This window comes from Scyliorhinus torazame, chromosome 18 (genome assembly GCF_047496885.1).
Source record: "Scyliorhinus torazame isolate Kashiwa2021f chromosome 18, sScyTor2.1, whole genome shotgun sequence".
Lineage (NCBI taxonomy): Eukaryota > Metazoa > Chordata > Chondrichthyes > Carcharhiniformes > Scyliorhinidae > Scyliorhinus > Scyliorhinus torazame.
In genome coordinates this window covers 116,828,536-116,842,423 of record NC_092724.1, presented here as the reverse complement: position 1 = coordinate 116,842,423, position 13,888 = coordinate 116,828,536, and the positions used below count along the sequence as shown (strand labels likewise).

The 13,888-nt window shown below is 46.9% G+C and overlaps 1 protein-coding gene across 11 annotated transcripts in view; it reads right to left on the bottom strand.

The window, feature by feature from the left end:
- The window catches only part of arhgap44a (Rho GTPase activating protein 44a), a 486,303-nt gene that overhangs the window by 89,053 nt on the left and 383,362 nt on the right, over nt 1-13,888 (bottom strand). For 8 of the 11 annotated variants that reach the window (XM_072483177.1, XM_072483178.1, XM_072483181.1 and 5 more), the window contains exons 8-11: nt 11,936-12,004; nt 5,923-6,004; nt 3,789-3,821; nt 841-968 (exon numbers count right to left, since the gene is read on the bottom strand). In XM_072483177.1, the coding sequence (XP_072339278.1) occupies nt 841-968; nt 3,789-3,821; nt 5,923-6,004; nt 11,936-12,004 (312 nt within the window). The remainder of the gene's footprint in view (nt 1-840; nt 969-3,788; nt 3,822-5,922; nt 6,005-11,935; nt 12,005-13,888) is intronic. The other 3 variants (XM_072483175.1, XM_072483180.1, XM_072483176.1) reach the window with 2 other exon arrangements.

Below are 13,888 nucleotides of genomic sequence, written 5' to 3'. Positions count from 1 at the left end.
GCTCACCACATGACAGCATCAACCTGTGAAAGAAATGAAGGGTGCAATTCGCCCCCCAAAACTTTCTAAGTGTGGTCTCCGGCAGGAAATTCTTTGGAGCTTGGGGTGATTTGCACCGTGAACGATATGTGTGGGACCCAAAGACATCGGCGAGGATGGACCCTCAAGAGATTGCGGCGCTCTTTCCAATCTCCGAATAATGCTACAGAACCTCCCCACCCCACCCCTCCTCATTCCTGTTGGCAAAGACCCTCCAATCAGCAGCATCAGGTCTCCCCCCTGCCATTCGCCAGTACCAGTGGCTCCCCCCAAATGAGCGACACCCGGAAATGGGGTTGCCAAAAGTCCTGTCGCTTCATGCCCCTCCCCTTCATGCCATGCTTTGTCGGGCCCCGACCCGCGGCACTTCGCCCTAGCATCCTGGCAGTGCAAGCTTGGGTTCCAGAGGCCAGTGCCCTGCCATGTCCCTGTACACCCGGGGGCTACAATGGCCTCCGAGATCCCCGGCGTGGTCATCGCGTTGCCTTTTTTGGAGAACAGTAGTGATTTGCTCCGGCACCACGTCATGCCGATGATTGGGAACACAGTGCAAACCTGAAAGATTTGGCTTCAATAAATCCATTTAAATCCATGGTAGGCAGGTTCACGCCCTCGCTGATTACCTCTGCTGGGAAGAAGTTCCTCTAAAGGGAACATCACATACGTTTGGCACCCAGTGCAAATCCCGTTTCAGGGCACTTCTGGTATTTCCCGACACAGCGGGATTTGCACCGGCGCAGCACCCGAAGTGCAGAAGCAGACTGAAGTTAAGCTGGAAGGTGAATGAAAGGGAAAGATTACCTCTTCCTGCATGCCGCACTCCAGCAACATTGTCACACAGGCCTCAATGGGAAATGCGATTTCTCTTCCACTTATTGCAAGGTGCTCTCCCAGTGGCTTGCCAAACGAAGGTTTTTCTATCCAAGCCTCTTTGGCAGGAAATAAAAAGGGAAATATTTCCAAACATTATCCAAATGTTTCCGCGATACATCCTAATGAACTACTGTAAATAAATTGGGCACATTTTTCAGTTAGATCTCCCCGAGAGGATTTTAAATTTGATGTTGATTCTTTTGGGGCTCTGATCTGACACATTAAACAAAACAAGTAAACTTTACCACAGCAACATTTATTTTGGTTCAGAATAGCTCTTTTTTTCTCTTCCCAAGAACAATCATGTTTATTAAATTAAAGAGCCTGCGGCACATTATCACTGACAGAAGATGACAACTGAGCTTTTCCCAAATTGATTTAAAATGGATGAATGATTATGCCAGAGTTATTGCATTTTTGTCGTCCTCTTTATTCTTTTAGGAATATTTTCTTTCCCTTCATCTCTTTCTTTAAGGTATTTTTCCCTTAACGAGTAAGGTTACATGCTCTCCACTCGTGAATTCTCTACCTTCCAATGAGATTCCCCATTCTGGCTACCCCATGCCTCCGGGACACCCGTGGGCGTGGGTGCGCTGCTGGCAAGAATGACTGCTTAGTATTGTGCGGTTGCGTACTGCCTTAACCTGCCGAGCCCACCCTCGAGGATTTTGCTCTGCCCTGATCAAGGGAAATCAGTTCCCATTTGAAAAAGTCTACGATGGTGAACCCACATGCATTAAAGTTAGAATGACATATGGAAAAACACATCTGTTAGTTCTGTGCAGTCCAACACAGCATTTGACATAGAAATTACAATCTCTTTGTAACGTTGTAAATATATTACAGCAATCATCTGCTCGTTGTTAGTTCAGGTCAGGTCACAAATGAACTTTAAGAATCTGCACAAGCACCTTTCAATAAATTCTAATTACATTGCATGAAACAACATCTTTGTTGTTCAGTAACCTTGGCAACTGAAACTGTTCAACTCATGATCGGTAGCTGTGAAAATAATGGGTGGGAGTCTCCGGCCTCCCCGCACCATGGGCTGGATTCTCCATTTGCCGACGCCAAAACCGTGAAACGCGTTTGGGCAGAGAATAGCTTCCGACGCCGAAATCACGATAGACGCCGGTTTGACGCCAAATCGGGATGCTCCAGCACCCCGAAATTGGTGTAAATGCAAAGTACATGAAGCATTCCATTAGCGGGCCTGACGCCTGATGCTCCGGGGCCTCCGCGATTCAGTGCCTCCGATGGGCCGATTTCCCGACAGCGTGGTTCACTTGTGCTCTCACAAATCGTGAACCTGTGTCCTGGCTGGTGAACGAGAGAACGGCGGAAGCAAATGGAGTGGAGTGACTGCGGGCTGCTGGCCCGGACACCAGCCGTGCTGGCTGCGGCGAGGTGGGGCCCTGCCAGGGCTGGGGGAATGTAGGGGGAGGAACAGAAGGGAAGGGGAAGAACAGGCTGAGCAGCGGGGGGGGGGATATATCTAATATGATAATTTCCGGTCAATGCAACTGCTAAAATAATGGGCAGAATCTTCCAAACATTGCAGAGTGCTGGATCAGACGAGAAAAACAGCGCAAAACTCGTTCGTTTCACAGCTGCTTTTTCTAGCCAGATCAAACCGCACACTGCAATTTCAAAGAGCTGGCAAGGATTACACAGCCTGCTGGGGCTGTGGCCTAAATGCGCCAGCAAAGCTGGCATTCAGAAATAAGGGCACCTCGATCTCAAGTTAAAGGTCCCCCACCACCCCGAGACATCTGGAGCCCCGGCAGACAAGAGTAACATGCCAGCATTGTGGGGAGGGGAACACATACAATGAAACCAGAAGCAACAGCCCAGAGAAGGTCACTCGGTTGATCCTGGGTATATTTGAATATTAAAATAGAATATTCAAATTCATAGTAATCAGGTTCATGTTTACCTTGCCAGTGGGGGGCAGGGAAGATCTCAAATTGAGTGTCCGCTACAAATGGGGCCGGAAAATCGCCACAAATATCTAATCAATTTAACTATCTAATAGAATATTTAATATAATCATATCTAATCAATTCAACTATCAGTATCTGCTAAAATAATATCTAATTAATTCAATCGATGGCAAGGTGGCACAGTGGTTAGCATTGCTGCCTCACGCCAGGAACCCAGGTTCAATTCTGGCCTTGGATTGACTGTCTGTGTAGAGTTTGCACCTTGTCCCCAGGTGGCAGATTGGGTTTCCTCCGGGTGCTCTGGTTTCCTCCCACAGTCCAAAGATGGGCAAGTTAGGTGCGGTTACAGGGTTACGGGATGGGGGCGGGGAGTGGGCCTAGGTTGTGTGCTCTTTCAGAGGGTCGGTGCACACTCAATGGGCCGAATGGCTTCCTTCTGCACATTAGGGGTTCAATGCACCTACATTAAAGAGATCTTGCTCGGGAAAGGTTGCTCAAGGAAAAGTACGCTGCAAAGTGAATTCTCCTCTGACAGCGCCACCCCCTCCCCTCCCAGCCTGCAATGGGAAATCCCATTGGCCAGCAGCGGGAACAGAGAATCCCGCTGCCAGCGATGTTGCATTGCTGAAAAACAGAGGGCTGGGGAGGCGGAGAATTCAGCCCAGGGTTTTAAATGATTCAATGTATCGTAAAACCATCATTTGAGTTTATGAGCAGTAATGTTCCTTGTAATAATGTACTCAGCATGCTTACTGCGGACTTAGCTGCAGTTAGCTTATTAATTTTCTAAAATATAATAATTGCAGAAAATATTACAGTAATTCATTTACAAGCTTGTTATGTGACTAATTAAACACTTGAACTGGGGGGGTGGGGGAAGTGAGCACAAAGCTGTGACAAAAATAGAACTTTTCGCCAAAATAATTTCCTCACTTTGGGCTTGAGAGGGTTTCCAGGTCTCTCTCCCTAAAGAAAATACAGAAAGACATTTATAATGGGTTGAGTCAAATGTTTACACAAGGACACAACGGTCCCCTTATCTAAGGAAAGATATACTGGCATTGGAGGCAGCCCAGAGAAGGTCACTTGGTTGATCCTGGGTATGGAGGGATTTACTTATGACGAGAGGTTGGGGAGGTTGTTCTTGTACTCATTGGAGTTTAGACGAATGAGAGGTGACCTTATTGAGACATTTAGCATTCTCAGGGGGCTTGATAGGGTAGATTCTGAGAGGTTGTTTTTCCTTGTGGGAGAATCGAGGACAAGAGGGCATAATCTCAGAGTTAGGGGTCGCCCATTTAAGAGGAGGAATTTCTTCTCTCAGAGGGTAGTGAATCTGTGGAATTCTATACCTATAGAGGCTGTGTCGCTAAGAATGTGCAAGGCTGTGATAGACATTTTTAAGCAATAAGGGAATCAAGGATTATGGGGATAAGGTGGGAAAGTGGAGTTGAGGATTATATCAGATCGGCCATGATCTCATTGAATGGTGGAGCAGACTCAATGGACCGAATGGCCACTTCTGCTCCTACGTCTTATGGTCTTATGGATGAGACCATACTGCAGAGCTATGAGCAGTTCTGGGCACCACATTTTAGGGAGGATACATTGGCCCTGTGGGAAGTGCAGTCTAGATTTACCAGAATGATACCTGGACTCCAAAGGTTAAGCCACGAGGAAAGGTGAAGGAAACTAAGGTTATATTCCATGGAATTTTGAAGGTTGAGGATGAATTGATGAAAACCTTCAGGCTGTGAAGGGGCATGGATGTAGTCAATTGGGAAAAATTATCTGGGCAGCCTAGAGCTAGAAGGGACAATCAAAAAATTACAAGCAGATGTTTCAGCAGTAAAATTAGGAAACACTTCTTCACACATAGGGTGGGAGAGTAGAGTTTGGAAGTCTCTTCCATAAACAGTAGTTGATGCTCAATCAGTTGTTAATTCTGAAACGGAGAATGATTTTATATTAGCCAAAGGCATGGAGGGAAATGGGGCAGGGGCCCGTATATGAAGTTAGGTCACAGATCAGTCATGATCTTACTGAATGGCGGAACAGGTTCAAAGGGCGAAATGGCCTCCTCCAGTTCCTACATTTCTATGTAACGCTGCCAACAGGAAGGGAACTTTCATGAAGACCAGTTCAATGGGAACATAGAAATATAACAGTCCGGCTAAGATCATGCTTAAAAAAAAAACAAGGGCAGAATTTTCTGCTCCCTCATCAGCTGGTTTGCAGGCGGTGCAGATGAGGGCAGGAACAATTCCCTGGATGGTCTTAGCGCCACCCTCAGGCTTCCTTCAACGGCCTCTTTTCTACATCTGATGAAACTGCTCTTTCAACAAGGTCTGCACAGCCCCCATCCCCAAAGGTTGCTTCCGCTCCCGTGGTCTCCCCATCTGGACCACCATTCCTCTCTCTCCACCCTGCCATGGGACCATCCAAATTTACCTGATCCTGGGTTCTGGGACTGGATGTAGCCTAGTCCTGGCCACTGCGCTCCTGGCATTGTTGGGACTGAGCATTAATCCTCAGAGGCCGAACTCCCTCCAGAGTGTGGAGCAGAAGTCATGTCTCCAGCCAATTAACACTCCTTGGACAGTTAACTGGCTGCAGGGCAGCCAGTATTGGTGGGGTGCGTTCCTCGCTGTCTCTTCAGGTGGGTTTCCCACCCTACTATCTGAAACACCCTGCCGCAAGACATCTCTCCCAGGATGTCCTCTCAACTCAAGGAACTGCTTCTACACATTTTTCTCAGTTTCAGTAATAGGTTTTAGCATTTATTTAAGCCTCTTGCTTACATGGTAACAGAACACATCAATATGAATCTTCAACAAATTTGAGACTTAGCAAAACTACAAAAAGTTCACCCATTTCTTTCAATTATGACCAAGTTGCATATTTTCCGACTCCCATTATGACTCCATACTTTCAAAAGAACTGAAAGCTTCACCGAAGCGATCACAGAGCAGAGTCAAAATTCTGCTTCCACTATCGTCTCAAAGATAATCTACATTAATCTGAGAATTTGAATGAACAATCCAGGATCACATTAAAATGTTCTTACCTTGGTGTGCTTTAATTTGAGGCAGTATACTCTGTAAAAGCACTAATGACTTCCTGTGATATTCTGCTTGCACTTCTATTAACTAGGGGAGGAAAAAAACATGGTTTACAGTCAATAAAAATACAGACGGTAATGAAACATCCCCTAGTTTGAGTTCACTGAATTTCGCAAAAATTAACACGCCAAAATCTGAAGTTGAGTGAAATAAGTTGGAAGGGCGCGATTCTCCGACCCCCCAGCGGGTCGGAGAATCGCCATGGCGTGAATCCCGCCCCGCCGGGTCGCGAATTCGCCGCCACCGGAGATTCGGCGGGGGTGGGAATCGCGCCGCGCCGGTCGGCGGGAATCCCCCGGCGATTCTTCGGTCCGCGATGGGCCGAAGTCCCGCCGCTGTCAACCCACGCCAGCCGGCGCTGGGGGCTCTGGGGTCCTGGGGGCGGCGCGGGGCGACCTGGCCCTGGGGGGTGCCCCCACGGTGGCCTGGCCCGCGATCGGGGCCCGCCGAACCGCGGGTGGGCCTGTGCCGTGGGGGCACTCTTTTCCTTCCGCCTTCGCCATGGTCTCCATCATGGCGGAGGCGGAAGAGACCCCCTCCACTGCGCATGCGCGGGGATGCCGTGAGCGGCCGCTGACGCTCCCGCGCATGCGCCGCCCGGCAAAGTCATTTCCGCGCCAGCTGGCGGGGCACCAATGGCCTTTCCCGCCAGCTGGCGGGTCGGAAATCAGTCCGGCGCGGGCCTAGCCCCTCAAGGTGAGGGCTCGGTCCCTCAAGATGTGGAGACTTCCGCACCTTTGGGGCAGCGCGATGCCGGACTGATTGGCGCGTTTTTGGCGCCGGTCGGCGGACATCGCGTCGATATCGGAGAATCTCGCCCCAGAGGTGTCAACGAATTCGAATGGGCTGACCTGCCTCAACATGGGAGGTGCCCTCTCCTTCTTGAAGCCACAGTCATGACCACCTCTGCTGCCTCTTAATTGGACAGCACTCCCAGCAACAGCCTTTTAACTGACTGCCATCAGTAAAGTTAACCATGGGGTCCTCCATCCACACGTGAACTCGGGATCCGCTTCCAGTGCTGGCAGTGTGGCTTCCTACTGCTAGCAAAATTCAGCACATGGAGTTATTACTGCACCAAAGGAGGCCATTCGCCCCATTAAGTCCATGGTAGCTCTCTGTAGAGCAATCCAGGCAGTACCATTTGCTCACTCTATCCCTCTCACTCTGCAACTTTAATTCTCTCAAAATCCCATTCATTTTCCTTCTCAACTAATTCATCATCATAGCTTCTACCATCCTCTTCGGCAGTGAGTTCCATGCCATTATCCCTCAATATATAAACATGTTCTCCACCCCTTGCCCAAAACCTGATATCTGTGTCCAATTGACCTTGTACACTCAGCTAACGGAACAGCTTTTCTTGGTTTGCCTTATCTGAACCTGACACAATCTTTTCATCTCTACCAAACCTCCTCTCAATTTCCTCTGCTCCACAGAGAACAATCTCTCATTCCATTATACATGGAAGATTTTTTGGAACATGCTCAATGAGCTCCATTATAACATTTGGGAATCACGGGCAGGATTCTCCAACCCCCCCTCCCCCCCCCCACTCCCCCCGGCCGGGTCGGAGAATCGGCGGGGGCTGGCGTGATTCCCGCCCCCGCCGGTTGCCGAATTCTCCGGCACCGGATATTCGGCGGGGGTGGGAATCACGCCGCGCCGGTTGGTGATTCGCCGGGCGATTCTCCGGCCCGTGAAGGGCCGAAGTCCCGCTGCTGGAATGTCTGTCCCGCCGGCGAGAATCAAACCACCTCTCTTACCGGCGGGACAAGGTGGCGCGGGGCGATCTGGCCCCGGGGGGTGCCCCCACGGTGGCCTGGCCCGCGATCGGGGCCCACCGATCCACGGGCAGGCCTGTGCCGTGGGGGCACTCTTTTCCTTCCGCCTTTGCCATGGTCTCCACTATGGCGGAGGCGGAAGAGACCCCCTCCACTGCGCATGCGCGGGGATGCCGTGAGCGGCCGCTGACGCTCCCGCGCATGCGCCGCACGGCAAAGTCATTTCCGCGCCAGCTGGTGGGGCACCAAAGGTCTTTCCCGCCAGCTGGCGGGGCGGAAATTAGTCCAGCGCGGGCCTAGCCCCTCAAGGTGAGGGCTTGGCCCCTCAAGATGCGGAGAATTCCACACCTTTGGGGCGGCGTGATGCCGGACTGATTTGCGCCGTTTTTGGCGCCGGTCGGCGGACATTGCGCCGATTGCGGAGAATCCCGCCCCACAATCCTGAACAAATGCTTCATCTGAATTCTAATCCACATCCCCCAAATCTTCATCGTGTACATTTAGCCATTGTTAGCTGAATTTATCTTTATGGCATCACCCTAATTCTAAATCCTTTACAGAACAAAGAGTCAAATATCCCAAAAGGTAACGACAAGGTCATGTGAAATTTGGCAGTGGATCCACTACATTCAATACATAGCCCATAGAAATGGAATTATAGGCAGCCATTTGGGCTTGGATCATGAATTAAATCCACTGGGAACAAATAGGAAGGGGCTTGGTCCAAATAGTTTCTATTAATGGAAGCAAATGGGCAGTGATTTGGTTCACTCAAATTCTATTTACTTGGAACAAAATGTTATATTATGTACTGCATAGTGAAAGGGAGTTCTGTTATAAAATGTTTGTAAGACGGTTATGCCTTAAACTGTCTCCTTCAATTCATTTTAAATAGAGTAATTTAGAGAGGGGGAATGTGACCTCCTATGGAGTCTGCTTGCAGACATACCCATGTGACCTTATACTAAATCTGACTGGAGAGCTGTGACCTGCTTGTTATTGAGACAAAAATTCAAATCAAAACTTGTTGAAAGGTGCAGGTTGGTTAGGTACACCTGGACATAAAGGAAGAGGCATCTAGGCTTGCTGCCTCTGGACTCACAGGAATCTGGTGAGTTTGGTGGTGGTGGCGGGGACTCGGTTGCCTTTGCGCCTCCACCCAGATTAAGCTCGTGGACGGCCTTCTAGCTCTGCTGCCAAATGAGGCCCTCAGCTGGGCCCTTAAGAACTTATCCCGCCACCACTGGTATTAACCCAGTGGCAGGGGGGAGGGCTCGCCAAACCCATGTAGGGTAGTTTGTGGACGTCCCTGTGGTGGTTGGGGGGGGGTCCCACACTCAAAGGCACTCAATGCCTGATTATCGAGTTACCCAGCATTGGGAATGTAGCTGCTTAAAAAAGACGAGCATTCTGGCCTCTGATTGGCCAGCAGACCTCAAAGAGCTGGCTTGTCAAGTGCCTAAGTAGCACAAGTGCAGCAGGCCTTCATGGGACGAGACGATGGGCAGGTGGGGGGACCAAAAAGGCCTGGGGTCAACCACCATGCAGAATGCTGGTAAGGAAGATTCTCGGTTTGAAAAAATTAGGCTTGTAAAGAGTTCAAGGCCAAGAAGTCGCCAGAGAGTGCCTTTCTATTGAAAGTCTATTTGATTATGCTGAGACGATTGAGTGAAGGGGGCTTTGTTTAAAAGGACCCTGGAAGACTCACCCTTATGGGGCAGGGAGAAGAAATCCTGTTAAAGCCGAGAGGAGCTTGGGGCTTTAAACACCAAATACATTCTGCTGAGAGTCTGATGTAATGTATAAATGTGTGGGGGTTTCCATTGTCCGAAGTTCTTAATGGGGAAAGTATGTTTTCTGTAGTTCTCGTGCATTAGTTGCCTCCTAAAGTAATGGTTAGTCAATGATGATTTTAGTTTGTCTCGGTACAAATCTTAAAAATCTTCTCAGATGATTGGTTGGTAATATCAGAGAATGAAGGGAAGTGGTCCATTGTAATTCTGTTATTTGGTTGGATTGTATGTACATGACATTTACTGAATTTGTCAGAAGTTCACGGAGTACAAATGTAAATAGATTTTGCATTCGTCACAAAAGATATAAAAGGTTGGTGTCCAAATCAATATTTTGGACCAATCAAGTTGCATGCGTCTGTTTCTAAGTAGCTGACAGACAGAAGACATGGGCCGGCTGGATTTGTGACAATTGTGGGTTAGTTTGTTTTATCTTGAAAGGTCATTACAGAATCAAAGACAGGTATTACTCATTAGTAGATTTTACTGGTGTGCAATACTCTCTTCAAAAGAAGTTAATGGAAAAGAGGAAAATGACAGGAGCTTCAAATAGAATTAACCAAAATTTAAATGTATCCATCGACTGCTCCAGAAGTAAGGAAGTTGCCAGAAAATGGAAAGGTGATATACCCAAGATAATGAGTGGAGTGTTGACAGGTATTTACTAAGCTGTGCCGATCAGAGTTCCTGCCGGGAAATATCCTCTCCTTTCATAACATCAAAGTCAGGCTTAAATAAAATCACAAAGTGCTGTCTTGCTCAGATTATTAAATTAGCTCTTCGTATTGTATCGAACAATGACATGATATTGGGCTCTTGCATGTGAGTATAAAGCAGCAATGACATCAAGAAGTACCCACCATGTCACGTCACAAGATGCTTGACACAGTCATTTGAAGTCCAAGTTAAGGCTGCAGCGCGAATTCAAGACAGAATACTTAATACAAACATACAGATTAGGTGTAGACCATTCAGTCCCTTAAACCTGCTCCACCTTCAATAAAATCATGGCTGATCTGCTTGTGGCCTCAACTCCACATTCCCACATACCCACAATGACCTTTGACTCCCCTGTTGGTCAAGAATCTATCTAATTCAGCCCTAAAAATATTCATTGACACGGTTTCCACTGCTCTCTGGGGAAGAGCGTCCCAAAGACTCACGACCCTCTGAGAGAAAACATGTCTCTTCGTTTCTGTCTTAAATGGGAGACCCTTTATTTTTAAACTGTATCCCCTGGTTCTAGTCTCTTCCACAGGTGGAAAACATCCTTCCAGCATCTACCATGTCAAGTCCCCTCAGGATCTTATATGTTTCAATAAGTTCACCTCTTATTTTTCTAAACTTCAATGGATACAGGCCCCAACTTGTCCTACCGTTCCTCATAAGATGATGACTACCACTCCCATCCCATGTATCAGCTGAGTGAACCTTCTCTGAGCTACCTCTAATGCATTTATATCCTTTCTTAAATAAGAGACCAGAACTATACACAGTACAGTTAATATCATATATCCAAATCCTACAAAGTTTGCAGGTTATATTTAGTCTTGAGTCCATTTTGCTTTTGCTGGCTGGTATATGGAGGGGTAATACCATCTATTTTGCTGATGTACAGTGGTGATCATACATACTATGAGGTTAATGACTACAATGGAATCATCGTAAACTTTTGCCGGAAAAAAATTACCAGGGATTAAATACAAAGAGCAATAATCATGCAAGGTAGTAGAGGTCAAACCTTTTGTAGTTACTTAGGAGACAAATGCTGCAATTGTAATCTCTCTGGATAGATAAGCAAAGTGGACTCCCTTGCTTAGATGCATCTTGTCATCTGGCCTTGTGTAAACATCATAATCTCACTGTGCCTAATAGACAGAAACTACCTCGTCTCTAATAATACACTAATGCGCTTTCATCTGAGCACTGAAGACACACAAAGGGCTTTCTCACAAACAGAAGACCATCTGGAACACAGAGACAAAGGTGAGATATTTGGTTTGTTCCGACAGGTGACTAACCCCCTGAGGAACACCAGCACGGAGTGCAGTGCCACTGCATTTCCACTGCTTGCCCAGGAGGTATAGCTCATCGGACATCATTAACTTCCCACTGATCTCAATTACCTTCAAGTGAAACTGACATTCTTCACACGAATAAAATGGATGAAAATAAAACATTTAAATCTGTAACAACATTTTCTCAAGTACCCAGTGTTCTTTTGGGGATGGGGTAATTAGATCCCAAGCTGATCAAAGGACTTTTAAATCAAAGGCAGCATTCCGGTCAATTCACTGAGGAGACTGATTTAAATCAGTTTTAAGTTTTAACATTTTTTCTGTTTTTTATTTCAATAATCCTTATATTTCTATTGTACTCACTGTCTGAAAATAATTTGCATAGTCTATTTCTTTGGCCACAAAACTGTACATGTCCGCTGCCAGTTGATCCTGCATTTGACAGAAAAATGGAAATATGTTAGTGAGTTCCACAACACTTAAGATGTTCTAGATTTGATTTGGCTTGTTTTTGGAATGATAGTGAATTATGCTGTGAGTCATTTTTGAGTAAGTGTGGGTTATTAATAATGTAGTCACCTCTTGATTAATATGTTTTTATATCCCAACCAAGGTATAGAATCCATAGAAACCCTACAGTGCAGAAGGATGTCATTTGGCCCATCGAGACTGCACTGACCCTTCGAAGGAGAACTTCATTTACGCCCAATCCCCCACCCTATCCCCATACTCTGGCGCATGGATCATGGGCAATCCACTTAACCTACACATCTTTGGATTGCATACTTAATAGTGAAACCTGAGGTTTTGTTTATATCTCTACCTTTCATTTTCAATAGTGATCAATGTAAGTGATCTGGTGGAATATTCTCAATTGCTTGCTCATTCTCTGCAAATTATTTAGTTTCCAGAACAGGACAGCGCTAGTCAACTGAAAAGAAAACAGAGGAGTATCTTATTATGAAAGCAATCATCTTGGACCCTATTTATTGAATTGGTCAGGATGGAGCTGTAATATAACTCTGGTGTGTAACTCTAATTAAAATATATTGAAAATAAGACTACAATTTTGCCATTGCAGTGTTACGCTTATTCTCTACCTTCATCTAAAGGTGACTAAAGGTCAGCCAGTTTCATTACATTTCTATCAAAACATTATAGTGCTGAGAGGCAGTCGGTACTCAGATAATCAGTTTTATCTTGATGTATCTAGATATCTTGAAGGTTAACTAAAAAGAATTTTCAATAAACCACATTAAACCTGACATATTATAAAAGCATATACTTTAACTACTCATCCTCAGGCTGGTGAGGTGTTGCTCACCTGTTTCTTGGGCCTTGGATAGGCTCATTTTTAGGAGATTACGGGTGGAATTCTCCGCTCCCTGCTGCTAAGATCGGGAATCCCAATTGGGCAGAGAATCCCGCGTTGACCCAAAACCGGGATCAGCACCCGGTGGCAGATGGGTCCCCAGTCTCAGGTCCCGCCCTGGCAGTCATAGCAGGTTTCCTGCCCCCTGCCGGCGGGAACATACAAATAGCTCATACGCATTAATTTTAATGTGATTAATGGGTTGGAAGCATATGTCTGCACGACCCCCCCCCCCCCCATCCCAGCGGAAACTCCATCGAGTGGGCTTTACTGTAAGTATTGCCAAGCGCTGTCCTGGTGCGATGGACACAGAGGGGGATCAAGGAGTTTAGCCCATTGCTAATGTGCCCCTCTGCTGCTGCCAGGTGGAGGGTGGAGGGTCCCCCAAGGGTTCTAGGGATTAGGTGTGCTCGGGCTGTGGGTAAGGGGGTTTACCCCGGGACCCTCCCACGGGGTTGGGGGCCTTGTGTCTGGAATTTCCGTTACAGCATTGGGCAATCTGAAGATCACTCTTGGCATGGTAATGTCAGGCAACCCTCAGGCAATCATTATCCTTCTCTGACCTGTTTAAACTCTGAATCGGTCTTCTCACTCTGAACTGCTCTGCAGACTGATGAGCAGACCAGACAGTTCATTGAAGATGCAAGCCAGGAAGACTTTCCCTTTCCTCACATGTGCTCCGTCAAGGCCTAACCTTTCAAAACTGCTGCTTTTTGAAGTGTCTGAACTTCCTGGAAAGTCCACAACACTTTAAAAGCTTTGAAATCTCCTGAGATCCTTTGAAATGTATAACATCACAGTGCAGTACCATTGACTAGCCTTTGATTGACAGCTTAGTTGGTTAAACACAACAGGCAGGAGGTTTGTTTATTTATATTTCCCTTCATACTTGAATGCATCTGAAGTACTCTGCATTGATCCTTACCCCAATGCATATAAACAAC